We start from the raw sequence: 18,223 nt of genomic DNA on the forward strand, positions 1-18,223 counted from the left end.
GTGCCTGACACAGTACCTGGCACATGGAACACTCTAAAAACCGTCTGCTCTCATGATCACACACAGGCCCACAAAACACCTGGTGTCTTCTCAGGGCCACCCGTAGCAAGTGCATTGGGCTGAGACTCACCATCCAGGGTCAAGCTGTGGAATCACAAGTTTTAAAACATTATGCTAGGTTCACCCAAGGCTAATTAGGCTCTAAATAAGTAATTTATACCCATCAGTAGCTATAGTCTAAATTAGTATGGTCAATGTCTAAATTTTTCCAAAGGAGCATGGCTTAGTTTTCCCTCCCCAAGAAACAGACCCTCTGATAAGGAATTTTTGAGCAAGAGGGTTATCAAATATTTTTACTTTTTATGTCAGGGACTTTAATGAATGTCCTAACTGTTGAAAGATTAAACTATATATAATTTTCTACTGAACAAGAATGACTGAGGACCACAAGCAACCTACATGGGGACGATGTCTACCCATCAGCCCCAAGAGCATCCTTGTTTTTGGTTTTTATTGTAATAAAATATATATAACATAAAATTTACCATTTGATCCATTTTTAAGTGTATAATTCATTGGAATTCACGATATTGTGCAGTCATTACCACTTCCATTTCTAGAACTTTTTCTTTCCAGACAAATATTTGACAACAAATAGCTGATATTGGAGGTGGTCCCAGGGAATACGGTAGGGGGTGGGGGAGTGAGTCAGGGAGGAAGTCAGTGGAGAAAACTCACTCAGAGCTGCCCCTGAGGGGCAGGAGAGCTGGGGCATTTATACACCAGCCCCCGCCAGTCTCTGGTTGAGGCCAATGGGGGCACTCATAATTTGGGGACCAGAGGAAGCCTCAGACAATTGGAAGTTGGACCCCATACTGCATAGTGAGGCCCAAGGGCATCAGAGCATTTGCCAAAGAGAAGGCATCATTTAGGGTTGAATAAATATGACATATTAGTTAACTCCAGAAAAGTTGATTATGTATCTAGTACATACTAACTTATGTTCTGTGGGTTTTCACACTAAGTTCCTTGAGGGGCTTCAGGGCTGCTATCTGTGTGCTTGTGGGGTGGGGGTAGGAACCTGAGGCTGGAGGTGAGGGTAGGGGGTTAGGAGGATACGGATTAGGATCCACAGGGTTTAGGGCCACTTACTCTGCTTTGGCCATTGAAGCTCCTTTAAAAAATCTGTCTTCCATATTGAATTTCTGTTTTCTCTAGAGGAAAGAGTTCTACTTCACAAAAAAAACCACTGACACACAATTAACATTGTCCATAGGAAAATTAGGGTTGATGAATGGCATTTCTGCTTAAAGGACCTTTTCTAAGAATGTGACCCACTCTAAACACAAGGACTGACTCTATTAATTTGGAAACTTCATTTGCTTTAGAAAAAAATATTTTTCCTTAATTTGGGTTAGAACACCAAGTATCATTAAAAACGGAAACTCTGTTCATAGTAACTTGCTCATTTTTCCTCAGCCCCAGGGGTGGTTTTGCTGGTACTGGGATGGTACAGAGAAGGGCTGCAGAGACTTGTGGCTTGTTGAAAGCCATGGCCCCTCAGAGAAGATAATCAATATTTGTGTTCTGGATGTGTCCTGTGGGGCAGGACAGAGAGGAGCAGGCTGGGTCCCAGCAAACCTGGTTTCTGATCCCGGCTTTGTCGCTGAGTCACTTCACAATCCAGGGCCATTCCTTTAATCACTCTGTGCCTCAGTTTCCTCATTGTGGATACACCTGACTTACCCACTTAGTGGAAAAGTTGTGGAGCTCAAAGGAGATATAAGCATGCATATAAATGTGCTTTGGGAAAGTACCATGCAATAGAATAATAGCGATTATTCCTGGCATTGTATCTTTATTCAAAGAATATCAGGATTTTGTAAACAGACTGGTTCTACCTGATTTTTTTGATCTTTTGACCCCCTATTTTTTTCCTGTGTATTTTGCTTTGCTTCCTTATAAAACTGGTTGAGGGTATAACGTTGCCTCCTGGAAGTTACTTAAGCAGACAGGAACTTGCCTTAAAAAGATGATTTTTGAAAAGGTAGATCAAAGCCGAGAGAAAAGAAAGTATAACATTTGTTTGAGCTCTGAGATACTGTACGTCGCACCTATGTCAGAGTGCCCCCAGCTACACCTGCCCAAACAGCTCCAAGCTGGGGGGTGGTGGAGATGCTTCCACTGCTCAGTTGTAACCAAGAGAGTGCCAAGATGTGAAAGAGACCTGCCTGACACAAAGACCTGGCAAGTTGATTGAGCACGAGGACCTTACCCTGCACCTGGAACCAGAGTCTCCAGAGTGAGGACAGCTTGTGCCTCGTCGAGCCAACAGTCCACCCTTTAAAGTTCTCTGCACGGAATGTTCACTGAGGGACTCGGTCTACCCTGTCCTGGCCACAGCTCCTCCATCCTGCTCTAGCTTAGCCATTTCCCCTTCACAGTGGACTTCTGGCGTTGGCAGGTGGAGCCACCTCTGAACTTCCTGCCACACCTGTCCCCTATAAGAATAGAGGCAGGGGAGGAGGTGGCGTCTCAAGATAAGAGCACACAAAGCTTCCACCTTCCTCCTCAGCTTACGTGGCCACAGCTTCCCAGAGTCCCCGCCCCTGGGCTCGGGAAGGTCCGGGCAGCAAAGGGAGGCCTGAGGCAGGAGCTCACTCCCCTTTACGTTCCCTGAGGAGGAAGTCGGTGCTGGGCACCCACAGACATTTTATTCTGCTCCTCAGCCAGTGAGGAGGTCAGGTCGATGGGCAAGGAATCTCCTGTCTTTACCACTGATCAGCCTTCCAAGTCCCAGAATCTTCCACAGGCCTGAAGGATCCCCTTTCATAAACTCTCTGGGTCATTGCTGTCTGTGTGGGCCACCCACCTGCCACCTGTCATTTATGAAGGGAGAGGCCGTATGAGTGCTGGTTAAGAGCCTGGACTCAGGAGCCTGGGGTCAAGTGCCAGCTCTGCCATTTGCCAGCTGCCTGACACGGCACGCTACCTCACTTCTCTGCGCCTCAGTTGCTGTTGGGAATGATGATAATAGTATATATCTCTTGGGTGTTGCGAGGATTAAATTAGCTAAAAATATGGAAGCTCCGAGAACCACGCCAGGATCACCTGTTACTGCAGTCAGTGATGGGCACGAGGGAGCAACTCAGAGAGGGCGACTGACGTACTCAAGTTCCACCACCGCTAAGTGGCAGAGCTGCGGCCCCGAGTCTTTCTCTGACCGCATGTTCTTTCTACTTTCCGACGCAGAAGTGCTTCTCTGCCCTTTTCTCACGTTCCTGTAACCCTCTCTTCTGGGCCAAACAGGATCGTAGGATTCCATGGCCTTTCAGTGCTGAAGGACATCTCCCCCGCTTCCTTGGTTTCCCTCCCTTGCCCTCCCCTCCAAGCACCCTCCAGGCTCAGGCAAGGGAGGCAGGTCGAGAGGGTGTGGGTGAGCAGTTTAGCAGATGACAGTCTTACCTCTCTTTCCTTCCAGATTTGGAGATCACTGTCCCAATTCGGCACTCACAGCACCTGCCGGGAAAAGTGGAATTTGGAGTCTATGAGAGTGGCCCCCGGAAAAGCGTCTTCCCCCCCAGGACGGAGCTAAGAAGGGGTGACTGGAAAACAGACAGCACCTCCAGCACAGCGAGTGAGCAGCTGGCCGAGAAGGAAGGGGGGGCGGCGGGCGCTTCACACCTGGGCTCCAGCTGGCGCCCTTGGGCCTTGGGAACACTGTTAGGAGCCCAACAGCTCTCCAATGGGACCTGGTTTGAGAGGCATAAAAGATGAGGAACGGTCAGCCTGTGAGATTTGCATTTTATCCTGTAAAGCCAGATTGCATGAAAAATATCACTCTATCCTTGTTCTAAATAGCAAACCCTATTAATAAGAGTTAACGTTTATTAAGCATTTACTATATGCTAAGCCTCTTCATAGATTAACTAATTTAATTCTCAAGAAAACTATTGAGATAGGTACTGTCACCTCTACTTACTAAGGAGGAAGCTAGAGGCTTAGTGCCTTGTCCTGGGTTAAGAAACTAATACAGTATAGCTGGGATTTGAACTCAGGCAGTCTGGATCCAGAGCTAAGACTCTTAGCTGCTATTCTTGCTGCTTCCCCAACTATGGTAAGAGGGAGGAGAGGGCACAAAGTCAGAAACATTAGAAAAGAATGGACTCAAATTTGAGAGTTTCAACTTTACGGGCAGGTTGAGGATCTAATTAGGCAGTGTCTTTCTTTTGGCTTGAAAGCTTGAATAGGAGTCTGATTGCAACAGACAATACAGGCTGATGTACAGGCGGGAGCCGGGGGCTTGGTTTCCATATCCAGGGCAGTGTTAGCTGACTCCAGAGACGCTGGCTTCGCAAGCCGAATAGATTGGGTTTCTCTTCTTTCATACATTTCAGAGCTAACAAAACCGCTAGGAAAGCTATAAAAGAGGAAGCGAGAAGCTGAATATCAGCACTCTTGTCTTCTTAAATGTCAGGCAGAGAACCCCAGAATGTGTGTTGGAGCAGGAAGGTCATCTAACCCAGGGGTTCTTTATCGTTTCTGCATCACAAACTCCCTTGAGAATCTGATATGTGGTCTGGATTCGTGTGTGTGTGTGTGTGTGTGTGTGTGTGTGTGTGTATTTGCACGTGCGCACACACACACACAATTTTGCCGCCCATGGACTTAGGTCAAGAACCTGTAAACTAGTTTTCCTCTTTTCTTTATAGATGGGGTATTTTCAACCCAGAGAGGGAAAGAATTTTGCCCAAAGTGACACAGCTAGTGACTGGCGAGGGTGAGAGTAGAATCCAGCTCTTCTCTCTTTCATGTTAACGTTTCTGCCACCATTACCTGTTGAAACAGAGCCACAACCTGTCACACGACCACCTGGGAAGTCTGTACTGGACAGAGGAGAAAACTTTCCCTCACATAATGGGGGAGATAATGTGTATCCAAACCCCATCCCTGGGGCAATTTGAGAATTTCGACAAGTTCAGAAATGGGAGAGGTTTTTTCAGGGATCACAGGTGGCAGAGGGAACAAAGGGCAGATGGCTGTCTCTCAGACACGTGGTGGAGGAGAGGAGAAGTGGTAGAACCCTCTCAGGGTAAGGATGGAGTATTCCAGGTGGGGGGAGGGGAGCCATAGCTGGAAATTTAACAAAACAAATGCAAAGTACCCATTTCAGGTTCAGAGTAATTGAACAGATTTTATGTATATGTTTAATTTGGGGATGGCTGGGGATGAGGACAGGATGGAAAGAATAACTGTACTTTTTACCTTGTGCAGTGGTTTATTGCCCAGGGCTGGCTAGCTCATCTGGTTAGAAATGTTACTGAATGACAGACCAGTAGATTTCACTCCACCTTGTGGCTATAGTCTGCACCCAGTCCCTGTTATACAGTTTTCACTATCTATTGCCATTCAACGAACCATGCCAAAACTTAATGACTTGCAACCTAGCCATTTATTCATGCCTGATCCTGCAACTCTGGCAGGACTCAGTGGGGATGGTTCATCGTGCCTTCATGTGGCATCAGCTGGGGTCACTTATGCAGCTGCATTCAGCTGTAAGCTCGGCTTGGGCTGGAGCATCCAAGACAGCCTCTCCTCCTCCAGGACGAGAGCTCCTCTCTACATGCGGCCTTTAATTCACAGCCTGCACTTCTTATGGCAACAAGGTCCAGAAAGGGAACAGTCCAGGAGGACGAGCTCCAATGTGCAAGTGCTTATCAAACTTCGGCTTGCATCACACTTGCTAATGTCATATTGGCCAAAACAGGACACACGGCTAAGCCAGCATGAGGGAGGGAGTGGCCATACACAGTCTTGGATGCTGGGATGTGGGGTTCACGGGGGGGTCACTAATGGTTAGTCCACCATCTTGAAATTGATGATGATGATGATGATAGCTGCTTCCATTAGTCAAATGCTTACTGTTTGCAGGCCCTGTGCCAAGCATGCCACCATATGGTGTAATTCATTCTGTACAACAATGCTATGAATTTCTAGATAAGGAAATGGAGATGGAGAGGGTAGGCGACTTGCCCTGGGTCGCTTGACAAGTAGGCAGGAGGTCTGGGATTCATGTCTAGATCTTTCTGTGCTCTTATCTGTGGGGACGTACTGCCTTCCACATAGAAATAGTTCCCAGGGCAGGGAGGGAGAGTGAGGATGGCCCAGCTCGGATCCACCAACCGCCCCTTAACCTCCAGAGTCACACCCTGACAACAGCACTACTTTTATTATGGTGCAGCTGTCGTCCCTTGGGAGCCACAGAAAAACAGTTGCAGATTAAATCTGGTTATATCTAAAAATTTCAGCCCCAGATATTAGTGTTATGTTTAAGAGAAGAAAAGTTTCATTATAGAAAGACTGTTGACCTTCTCTTATGTTGTCTGTCCCAAGTTTCTTAAAGGTCATATTATACTTATAGATGGTCATTTCTTTCCTCACTCATTCGTCTACCAAATATAGAGGACAGCTCTGTGTATACCGAGCTAGACTGTGTACTGGAGTCACAAAGATGAAAAAGACCCAGGGTCTGTCTTTAGGGGGCTTCTAATGGAGGAGAAAAAGTACAGGAATAGCACGAGTTAGATGCTTGTCTGTTCCTTCTTCCCTGAGGATAGAAGCCTGGCAAGGGGTGGGCAGTGCTCTCCTTCCTCCTGGCCAGAGTGAAGATGCTGAAAGCTGGGGCCAGAACCCCTCCCAGCTGTGCAGCCTAGAGGGGACATGGGCACACAGATCATCAGCCTAGAGAGGGGGAGGGCAGGGCCATTGAACCAGGGAGCCAAGGTTCAGAGCCAAAGGTTGGGGCTAAAGATTTAAGAATGCCAAGGGAAGGGACAATGGGAGCTTATGGTCAGGAATTTCCAGAGTCACAGAGCCAGTGCCTGTGCCAGCTTTTTACTTCCTGCTAACAGATAACTTTCAAAAAGTTATGTGGTTCATTGTGTCGTTCAGGTCAAAGTGCCTTGCCCCTTATTAGAAGGTGTGTCTGCTTGTGTGATACATGCACATGTTTGCTGTGATTCCTAAATAAGTAAAAAATTGCAGCGATAAAATTAGTTTGCAGGTTTTAGAAATACCACTGTACAACTGAGAATCAGAGCACCTCTGCTTCCTTGTCCGTCGAATTGGAGCACTAATATCAAACGGGATCTTCATAGGGGTTAAATGGCAATCATGTTTTTGAAGCACTTTACATGTGGTAAGTCCCCAGTAAATGGTAGCTATAGAGCAAAAACAGTCATCAAACTGTGAACCATTTTGTTTTATGCTGAAATGAAAACCGAACTCCAATAAAATGGTTTATAAGATGACCATGTTTTGAAGAATCTCATATTCACAGTTCATGTATTGTTTCGATTAGCAATAATAAGTGAGTGCTAGAGTTCTGCATTTTATTTTAGCCTGAGAGAATCCACAGTCCGGCTGAGTTTGTTTCTACCCTTTAGGCAGCGCAAGTAACCGGTCCAGCACGCGGAGCCTTCTCAGTGTGAGCAGCGGAATGGAGGGGGACAACGAGGTGAGAGCCGGGATCCCCCGCACCAATCTTTCTTGTCCTGGGGGTCGTTTCATCGCAAGAGAGAACACCCGGTGAAGGAAGCCGGACACAGAAGGCCACGTGCTGGGGGATTCCACATGCACAGAGTGTCCAGAATGGGCAGACCCGTGGAGACAGCGTGCAGACTGGGGGCTGCCCAGGGCTGGAGGGAGTGGGAATGGGAACTGTTCAGTGGGGACGGGCTTTCCTTTTTGGGTGATGAAAATGTTTTGAGACTAGATAGAGGTGGTGGTTGCACAGTGTTGTGAATGTGCTTAGTGCCACAGAATGGTTCACTTTAAAATGGCTAATTTTATGTTATTAAATTTCCCCTCAGTAAATAGAAAGAGGAAGGAAGGAGATAGGTAGATAGACAGACAGACAGACAGAAATCCACTCGGACCAGTTAAGCCAATAGGGCGTCTGTGGGAGGGAGCCCGTGGGTCTCCGGGAGTCCAGGGGCAGGGATCGCGCTGGGGCCAGGATTAGGAGCAGCAGAGCATCAAGGAGCAGCATGCCAGAGAGAGCGCAGGTCCCTGTCCTGGGCATCCCAGGGCCAAAAGCTCCTTGGTCTCTGCTTCGCTGTGCATACCTACTTTCCTCTCTCCCTGCACACTGCCTTTTCCTGCTTGTCCATGCGCTAGTGGCACAGCCCCCTGGGAGCCACGAGGCCTCTGAGCAGAGAGTAAGTAGCTGCTTTAGGTTTGAGACCCTATTCCGAGGTGGCCCAATTTGGGTCAGCATGTCTACCCTGATCTGGTGACCAGTGGACAAGCAGGAGAGGGCCACAGAAGTCACCACCAACCCTGGAGACTTTGGAAAGTGTTCTGGGTTGACTAGGGGGCAGTTCTAACAAGCTCCCAGGGGAGGCTGATGTTGATGGGCCACTGAGCCCAGTTTGAGTAGCAAGGAATTTGAGTTCAGGCGGTTACTGATCATCTGGGACTGATCGTCTCCCTCCGTGATGCCAGAAGGACCTGGAAAGCTGCCAGGCTGGGCTGATTATCAGTTGTGAACAACCTTCACCCAGGGCCTAAGGAGGGCTGAGGGGCTTTTGGGATATGGGTGTCCAGCCTTGCTGGTCGCTTAATCTAATATTCACCTTTCTTTCTCTTCTTGTTTGCTGTAGGATAATGAAGTCCCTGAGGTTACCAGAAGTCGTAGTCCAGGCCCCCTACAAGTGGACGGAACACCCCCAGCGCCCCTGGAGAGGCCCCCCAGGGTGCCTCCGCGAGCTGCCTCACAGAGGTAACATTGAAGCTGAGAGGACGTTTTTTCCCTCACTTTCTGAATTCCAGGGGAGAGTAGGACATCTAAGATGACTTAAGAATGAGTACAGAGCTAACTGAAATGCCTGCTTTTGACACATTTCAATGTGAACCCTTCATTCATTTAAGTGATGCTTTATTCAGTTACCAATCCTTTAAATAGCAAATGCAATATTTCGTAAGTGAAATACATTGAAAAATGTCACCTTTTTAAATAATTTTTGTCTGTTGGTCTAGAATTCAGCTCCCTAATAACTAACTCTCTTGCCTGTACTGTGGGCTCAGTGGCTTTTGGGGAACAGGAGATAAGAAGGAATCGGATTGAAAATGCAGGTGGGAGGGAGCGTCCCACGGAGGTGGTGAGCCTGACTCTGAGGTGCACCTGCCCCCGATCACGTCTCCAGCAGCCACTTCGGCTCTTGCATGAATTATTGAACTTCCATGTACCTCAGTCTCCTTGTCTATAAAATGGGAATAATAATAATAGAACTCCCCCACAGAGTCCGAAGGATTGAGTTCTTGGCCTATAGTAAGAGCTCATCAATATGAGTGGTTTTTCATGCAGGAGAGGAGTAAACATCTGGAGAGCTAGAGATGAGCATTAGACTAGAGAGTTTGACTAATTTACTGGGCTCTGATGTACGTCTTTGTTCATATGGTACTTGGGACTCTGGTGGGAATTTTCTTATGGTTTGTGGAGTAACAGAAAAAGTGGTCAAAGCCAGCTTATGTGTCTGCTAATGGAGAAAGGAGCCCTTGGGAATAAAAGCCTAGGCTTGTCTTAGGAGTCTAATTCTTTGATGTTTGAAATAAAATGTGTGCGTGTTGTTGGGGAGGGGGATAAGAAAGGAGTAACTTTTTCCCAACCGCTTTTCTTTCTTTCTTTCTTTTTGCATTTTGAAACTTTTAACTTAGATGAAGCTCATCAGTGGAATTATTAATATTTGAGAAAGTGCAACAAGGAGGCCTTTTTTCTGGTTTTCTGGAAAGAGAGACTGACTGCTGACTCTGTGCTAAGGATCTTTCCATTTCTCCCTTTGTTACTTACCACTTTTCCGTGTGCTCCCCGCGACATTCACGCACCGGCACTTGCTACTCAAACGTGCTCTGGCCCAAAGCTGCACCACACTCACCAGGCATGTGTAGACCCAGTGTCGACTAGAGAGCATGTGTTAGAAAATTAGTCCTGGAAGGAACCTTAGCAATAATAGAGTCCAAACCCCTGAGTCTGCATTATGTTCTATTGCTTGAAAATTGTTATATATTTTGGAAAGAGAGGCTTCCCAAGAGCGGTTATGGTAAATAAATACTATTATTTGTTGAGAGCTTATTATGTGCCAGGTATTATGTTAAACATACTAAATGTATTATCTTGTTTAATTCTCTCCACAACCCTGAGGAGTAGATATTTGTTATTGTTCCATTTTGCAGATATAGAAACTGGGGCTTGAGATTGGGAGGAGACTGGCTCTGTGTGGCAAACCTGGCTACACCTGTCTCCCGGACCCCATCTCCTAGGCGTTATGCTATACCTGTCCAAGAAAGTCTGGGTGTCAGGGGAGGAGCTCCGAGATCCAAGACCTTTTATTTCTAATAGTCAAGGGGCTTTGGAAGTAGTCTAATTGTGCCAAGATAAAAGGAGTTGTCAAGTTTGAAACTTTAGTTATAAAGATTCTGTGGGTTTTGTTAATGGAAGAGAGAAAAAGAGTAGTACCACTAGGGAAACAGGCTCCAGAAATTCAAGGACAGAAACTGAGATGCCTGTAAATGTGTAAATGGAGATGGCAGCTGAATTATTTGGGGGAGTCCATGAGCATGTATGTTGTGATAGAGACGGGGAGAGAAAAGGAGAAGAACACTTTTTGCCAAGGAAACGATGTTTGCAAAGAAGTCTGTAATTGGTAGAACTTGGGGTCTGTGTGCATTTTTGGTGTGAAGAAAGATTTGCAAGCACGAAATTGTTTTGCATGTATGCAATTTTCATAATAAAATGAGATCTTTGAGCAGAGAATAATGTGGCCCTCTCCCCTGAGTGGCTTCAGTTGCTCGGCCTGCTTACAGACAGGAGAGGAGGCTGACCTTCATGTCCCTGTCTCCACTCTCAGATCTGGGCATCAGCGGCTCCTGTTCTCTTGACCCGCCCACCTCTGCCCCAAGGACCACTGGCGGGTGCAGCCTCCACCCCACTTGTCCCTCTAACCCAGTTATCCCAGTTCTGGTCCCCTCCTCTGCTCACTCTGAGTGCCATCCCCAGAGCTTGATTTGCCACCAGCAAAGACATCAAATCTCCATCTCCATCTCAGCCTTCTCTTTCTGTCTGTTCACTGGGATTTTCACCCAGGTGCCCCCCAGATATCTCAGACACAGCCTGTGCAAAACTGAACTCATCAGCCCACTCACCATTCTCTGCCCCAAACTGCCCTCTTCTGGCACGTTCCCAGGCTGAAAGAGTGGCACCATTCTCTCCCTTCTCCAGGCCTTACACCTGGAAGTTATCCTCATCCTGCCTCCCTCTCAGCTCCCACATCCAGGTCCAGTTTGTCTCTGGGCTCTGTCCTTTCTGCTGTCCTTCAGCTGTCAGATCCACCCTCCCTTCTGTCTGCAAGTGCCTGAGTTCATCCTCGAAGGGCCACACTTCCCTTCCTGCCTCCAGACACTCACTCCTCCACACTACAGCCAGAGTGCACTTTCTGGATCAGAAACAGCTGACGATGCCATCACCTGGCATAAAAGCTTTCAAATTTAATCCTGTATACTTCAGTGTTCTTTGGCTCTGCCCAGCATCAAGGCCCACCCCTCTCCTTTATTCACCTGTGCTCCACCCATTAAGAAATCCCAGCAAGCTGTGCCACTCAGTACTCAGTACTCTTTCTTTGTCCAGTCTGTTCCTTTGCCTGGAATGCTATCTTCCTACTCCCTTCTAACCTCTGCTTAGGAAATTCCTATACATCCTTTAGGACTCAGTCCAAACATCACCTCCTCTGTGAAGCCTTCCTTGATGTTCCCATGCTGAGTGAATCTTCTTCCTTTGGTTCTCAAATACCTGCATTCTAGTACATTCCATGTTGCAACCCTTGTGTACATATCCGTGTCCTTAAGTGAATGGTGAATCTCGTGAGAGGAGAAACTATTTTTGATTTTTAAATTTTTTGCTACTAACCCAGTGCCTGACAAAGTAACTGGCACATACTAGAAACTTAATAAATATTCATTGTCTAAGTAAGTGAATGGATTGTACTGCTTGGATTGGACATCCTAAGCTCTTAAGAAATTAGCCATCAAATCATCTCCCACCATGCAGGAGGCTTACAGATTAGTGAAAGAGACTTCCTGCGCTCACCTGCTGTAAGTTCCCCATATATTTAGTTGAAGAAAAAAAGTAAAGGGAGACAGATGTTGATAAGAAATGAAGCAGATGCATTACATCCTTGCATGGCATTTCCCTTGCTCCTTAGTCTCTATAGGGTGGGCAGCTAACAGTGTCATGTTCTGCATAGATAAAGTCCAACAGTCAACAAAAACAAAAACCAAATTCTTGCTGAACCATTGCTCTCCCCCTCCCTTTTTTTTAACTTATTCTGCTATTTATGAGTGATTTGCCAATCACTAACAATCTATGCCACCCTCTTTAGGGAATCACCTGGATACTACCTAATCAGAGCATGCCTGGAGGCCTCCTGCAGTACCAGGAGTTAATCCTTTAATTGCTGACTAGTAAAGAGGTCTGTGGAGTCCTAAAAGGGACTGGAGTGGTCAGGGAGTGAGCAGACAGAGGCTAGTTACCAACTAATAGGGAAGTTAAAAATATTTTAAACATGTGTGTGATTACACAAAAACATACCAATTAAATAACTGTCCTGCCATAAAAGAATGTTAACCAACATCAGGATTTCTGGGCTTTTGAACAAAACTCATCATCAGTGAGCCCTCGCCCTGAACAGGGAGGAGAGAGCAACTGGTGCCCAGGTGTCTCTGGACAGTTGTGTCACCAGTTCCAGCTTCCCAGTGTCCTGGAGAGGCTGTGTCTCCACAGACCACCCCTGATTCTGATTTAATACTCGTTACCTCCCCGGTTCTGACAGGTCTGTCGTCACAAATCCATTTCCCTGAGAGGGGGCTGCCAGTCTTTAGCTGGAGTTGTTCATCAGAGTGAGACCTAGAGAGGGTGGGCTTGTAGGCCCACGCCACCAGCAGTGGGGAGCAGCAGGAAGGGGAGGGAATCATGGAGGGTAAAATCTGAGGCTCATGGAGCACACACGGGGAAAGGATCTCCGAAGGGATCTTCTATCATCATAATAAAATTATGAGCTTTACTGGTGAGTGCCTACCACAAGCCAGAAACTGTGCTACCTGCTTTCCAGTTGTCATCTCCAAGTCTCACACAGTCCTCCAGCATAGGTATCGTTACCTGTTTGGCAGATGAGAAAAGAGTTTCAGAGAAACCGAACTTGCACACACAGATGTGTGCACGAATGTCTCTGCCATGTGTCCCCTTAGGTTCTGAACTTCCCCTGTCAAAGCACTCAGCATGGTTTTGCCTGTTGTCTGTCTCATGCACATGTTTGCATCATCTTGAGGGCCGGATCCACACCCGTTGTACTCGCTGTTATGTCATGCACCCAGGAGCAGGTGTACAGCACTCAAATGTTGGCTGAGAGGAAGAAGGCAGCAGGCAGGCTAAGTTTGCTCACGTAATTAGTGGCAGCTCATGACTGTCCTTTCGCTTCCTCCTATAACCCCACAGTTCACAGGGCAGGCTGGGGAGCTGGAAGGGGACCTTTCATTTGCCCTCACTGGATGAGGTTCAGTCACTCAGTGACAACCACACGAAACCATCTACTCCCAGGACCAGAGCAGGACCTCCTGAGGGTGTCTGTGCTTATCCTTTTCTACTCTGCCTTCCTCTCTTGTCCCTGAGACAGTCCCTCTTTTCCCAACTCTGTTGTCATTTCTTTGCCCTACGCAAAATTTGTGTTCAAGAGACACTTAGTAAATATTTACTCATTGATTCATTCAATCCTCAAATATGCAGCTCTAGGGTAGCACAGTTCAATGGCAGCTCCTGACAAAGCTCTCTTTCTTGGCTTATTGATCTGCTTCCAAGAGAATTAAATATTGTTTTTACAGCACACACGTGGAAGTGCCATCTGTAATCGTTGAACCTGTCTGTAAAGAGAGTCACCCTGGTGTATCTGCCTGGAGTGTCATTTGGAACTATTCAGAAACCACCCAGAATAACATGGAGGGAAGCTTCTAGGAAAGCAAACACAGAGTTGGGATGACACTTAGTGATCCTATGGGGATGGAGTCGTGAGAAGCAGACTTTGGAATTCTCAATTCCTCTCTCAACACACCTCCCTACTACAGTGCGTCTCCTGCGTGGTTGCCTGTTAGAATCACTGGTGTTTTAAAATCTGGGTTTTATGATTATTTATGTATGGTGAGGTCAACAGATCAGAGACAACTGCCATTGAAAACATAGTTTATTGTACTCATAGATCCCAAGAGGAGGGGGCACCCCATGCCACGGGGGAAGGGAGCGCATGAAGACACATCAGGGCTAGTGAGGAGGCAGGGGGAGGGGAAACGTAGACAAGAGCTTTCCTTGTGGTTTCGATAGAAGAATCAGGTGAGGCAGGGTAAGCAGATTCAGCATTGGCTAGTTGGAATAATTTTGGTGGGCTCTGAGGCATAGGGACTGTCCCTAGTTGTCTGATATCTGGCCCTGGGGTGATAAGAGCAGGTGGATAGGGGCCCTGAGTGTGAGAGCCTCATAAAAGAGGTGGTTGAGGCTTGGGTCTGGATTGGTTGATTTGCATATGAAAGGCCTGCTTGGTGCTCCCGGGCAGGCAGCTTGTTTGCTATCTCTGGGAGCTAGCTTACCCTAGAAGAGGTAGTCCCTGCAGGATCAGCCAGGCTCCAAGACAGCAAAGCACCAGGGAATAAGAGGCATAGATAATACAGCTGGTTGGGGAAGGGACACTGCTAAAAAGTTTTGATGCTTGAGGCCTATCCTCTAGAGATTATAGTGGAATGGGTCTGGGATGGAGCCTGGGAATGGATATTTTTAAAGCTCCACTAGTGAGTATAATACACAACCAGGATTGTGAGCCACAGCTAGCAGATGTGTCACTGAGGCCTTCGTATGTGTGTCCTGTCTCATTATTAGAGAAAGGTGTCCTTTGCATGGTATTCCAAGTTTGCAACAAATTGTGGATGTCTAAGAACTATTTAATCAAATTAGTTTTTAAATAAGGTTGCTTTATCTTTTGTTTCAGGCCTCCAACCAGAGAGACCTTCCATCCTCCTCCACCTGTCCCACCCAGAGGTCGCTGATTCCACCTCCCCAAACCTGCCTCCTGCAGGACTTTAAGACTTGCAATTTTCAGCCTGTTAAGGAGATCTTCATGTTGAGTTTGATGGCATGACTGCTGACCTTCAGTTCCATTCTCATTACCGATACTGTTGTGGCCCTGCTGGTTTGGGCTTTCCTTGAAGAAGACTTTATTAAGGCATAGAGAAGTGAAAAACGAAGGGCTTTATTTCACCACCACCAAGTGTATTGGTCCATATACTTGTTTGCCAAATGGATGTAGCCTTAATCAGAATATTTACCTCTAATGTGCCAAATCAGAAGCCTTAAAATATTGATCATAAATGTACTTTACAAGTGATTTTACTGGAATGAACTTATATTAGTTCTTATGTATTTGCTAGTCCAACCTAATTTTTAGAAGTATTTTCTAAAAATATTTTCATAGTATTCAGGTAAGAAGATAAGTGACCTAATTTTAAATAATTCTTCCACTTTTCTGTATATTCAGGAGGGTGTTTAAGTGCTAGGGCTGGTGACAACAAACTGAAAAAGACTTTAGAGAGGGATTAATACTAACTCTTGTATAGAAGGCAAATCTTGTGCAGAAGTCTGGGACCAAGAGTACTCAGTTGATTAGATGAAGACGGGGGTCTCCACCTGGGCCTGCTGATTCTAGGTCTCTATACTTTCCATCTCCAAATAGCCAATCCTTCTCTCCCTCAAGAAACACCCAAATGTAGAAATTCATCAGTGATTATTAGTTTTCCAGAAGTTTCCTTCTTCCCTCTCTCCTAGGCATGAGACTACCAAGTATTTTTTTTTTTCAATTTAGGCATTTATACTTCAGTATGGTTTCAAAATAATTATGTTGCCAGAGAACATCTAAAAATGGTTGGGACCCAGAAGCTTGGATGCCGGGGACCCCATATGCCTTACAGGTCTTAGTTCTGGTCACAAAGAGAGAGGAGAGTGTCCTTGACTTTTTATTTGCTGAGGGATTTGAAGAGAAAGAAAGAACTTAAAGTCGAAATGCAGTCCATCCTCCGTATCATGGGTTCTTTATCTGTGGATTCAACCGACCTTGGATTGAAAATATTTGGAAAAAAAAATTCCACAAAGTTTCAAAAAGCAAAACTTGAATTTGCTGTGTGCCACGTACTATGTTGAGTCCAAGCAAATGAAGTGATATGTAGGCATTGTATTATGTATTATAAGGAATCTAGAGATAATTTAAAGTATACAGGAGAATGTGTATAGGTTATATGCAAATACTATGCCATTTTATGTAAGGAACTTGAGCATCTGGGGATTTTGGTACTGGGGGGTCCTGGAACCAATCCCCCACAGATACTGAGACAGGACTGTAGTTATCTCTTTCCTATATACTTATTATTACCACCAGGCTTGGTAAATCCATTTGTGTAGAGGATGTAAAGCCTTAAATATGTCATGAATTTTGAGTTCCTGGCACATAAATCTACCTTCAAAGCATGGATCCTTATTGATGCCTAAACCTACAGTAAAATAAGTATCAGAACTATTTCTTTAAAAACTATCAGAAATCTTGTTTCCTGTAGAATCCTCCTCTATCCCACACAGATATATAAAAGCCACATTACTAATGATCCATTTAAGTTTAGTTTTATAGGGCCTTTTATAATAATTAAAGGTTCTTTCTCAATCTCAATCCTCAGTCCAGCAAACAACAACGCTTATTGAAGTTAACAATTTCTGGAATCTTGGGGGGATTTTTTTGTTCATTTATTTTTTGACACAACATACACTATTGGGCATGTCTATTGTGAGAATGTTTGTATAGATTACCTTGTACAGGGCCTAGCATATAGGAACCATGCTGCAAGTGTTTCTTCAAGGGTCGCTTTACTGTCCTTGTCCCCTATTTGGGAGAAATAGGGGAATGTGAGATAAGGAGAACAACAAATTACAATGTGGTGTGATTGTCCTTCCTGTTATTTATAGATAGTCTTCATCTTAAGTAAACTTGATTTTGATAAAAGCAACAATTCTTTTAAACAGTCAATACCTCTTAGCCTCCTTTTGATGCCAAATTTAGAATTTCATACATTCTCTGATGAACAATTATTTAGATCAATGACATGGCAAAACCTATTACCAGCTAATGGTGTTAGCGTCTTTTGTATGTACATCACTGTTTGTGCAATATTGTACTATTTCATTGCATTGTATTCTTATATGAAAATAAGTAGAAAACATAAAATTGAAAGTATTGATGAGAAGCCTGGGTCTCATGAATGTGACATCCTTGAGACATGGGTGGAACGGATCGCGAGTGCCAAGTTCGAAGTGGCAGGTCTTTAGCCCTCATTGGTTGTTCATTGAATATCCAAGATGGTTGGTTATATGTGAAAGAAGAAAATGAAAGAACTGGCGAAACGCTGGAGCTGTGTTGTCAACAAATGTCTCTAATGGTGAGGTGAAATTTTTCATTCTCTTGAAACAGAACCACTCATTTATAACATAAATTTATTCAGTTTCCACGTACTGAACACATTTGTACACACCTTCAGGAAGACATTATGTAACAAAACTTTGGATTTTCAATACAGTGAGGATCAGAAACTAAACTATAAGCTAGTGTCCAAAGAAACTATTAAAAGATTTCCTACATGGTGCCTTGGGAGACAGCTCTACTGCCACCATCCTTGCCCAAGATTTTACAAGCTGGCTCCATAGAAAGTGAAGCTATTGGTCACATTCACTGCCATTGCCTTTGCCCCTAAGGTAAATTGGCTTCCAATTCTAGGTCAGCACATTTCCTTCATCTTATATTAAAACCTGAGAGCAGATAATCTAACTGTGTATGCAACAAAGTATGAAGACTGAGAGACCATGAACAAGAGGTTGGTGTTGCAATTAAATAATTTAACTTGACATATTTAATGATGTAAATAATTCCTAATGTTTTGCAATAATTGTGGGAAGTGGTAGTATGTAGATAACTTCTATGAATATTTTTACAAGTCAAGCTAAGTTACCCCCCATTTTTTGTTTTGTTATTAAAAAAGAGAGGTCCTAGTCTCTTATATATCATCTCAATAGCTGAGATTTTTAGATCCTTCGCCC

General features: G+C 45.2%; 1 protein-coding gene across 3 annotated transcripts in view; it reads left to right on the forward strand.

Moving 5' to 3' along the window:
• Window positions 1-17,371, forward strand: part of PIK3AP1 (phosphoinositide-3-kinase adaptor protein 1) — a 108,240-nt gene extending 90,869 nt beyond the window's left edge. For 2 of the 3 annotated variants that reach the window (XM_012654516.1, XM_012654517.1), the window contains 4 exons: window positions 3,482-3,637; window positions 7,446-7,516; window positions 8,664-8,782; window positions 15,081-15,511. In XM_012654516.1, coding sequence (XP_012509970.1) covers window positions 3,482-3,637; window positions 7,446-7,516; window positions 8,664-8,782; window positions 15,081-15,138 — 404 coding nt within the window. In that variant the 3' untranslated portion in view covers window positions 15,139-15,511. Of the gene's footprint in view, window positions 1-3,481; window positions 3,638-7,445; window positions 7,517-8,663; window positions 8,783-15,080 lie in introns of all 3 variants that reach the window. The other variant, XM_012654515.1, reaches the window with a different exon arrangement.
• The last annotated feature ends 852 nt before the right edge of the window (window positions 17,372-18,223 follow it).

Source organism: Propithecus coquereli, unplaced genomic scaffold, assembly GCF_000956105.1.
Source record: "Propithecus coquereli isolate 6110/MARCELLA unplaced genomic scaffold, Pcoq_1.0 Scaffold440, whole genome shotgun sequence".
NCBI classification, from domain to species: Eukaryota; Metazoa; Chordata; class Mammalia; order Primates; family Indriidae; genus Propithecus; species Propithecus coquereli.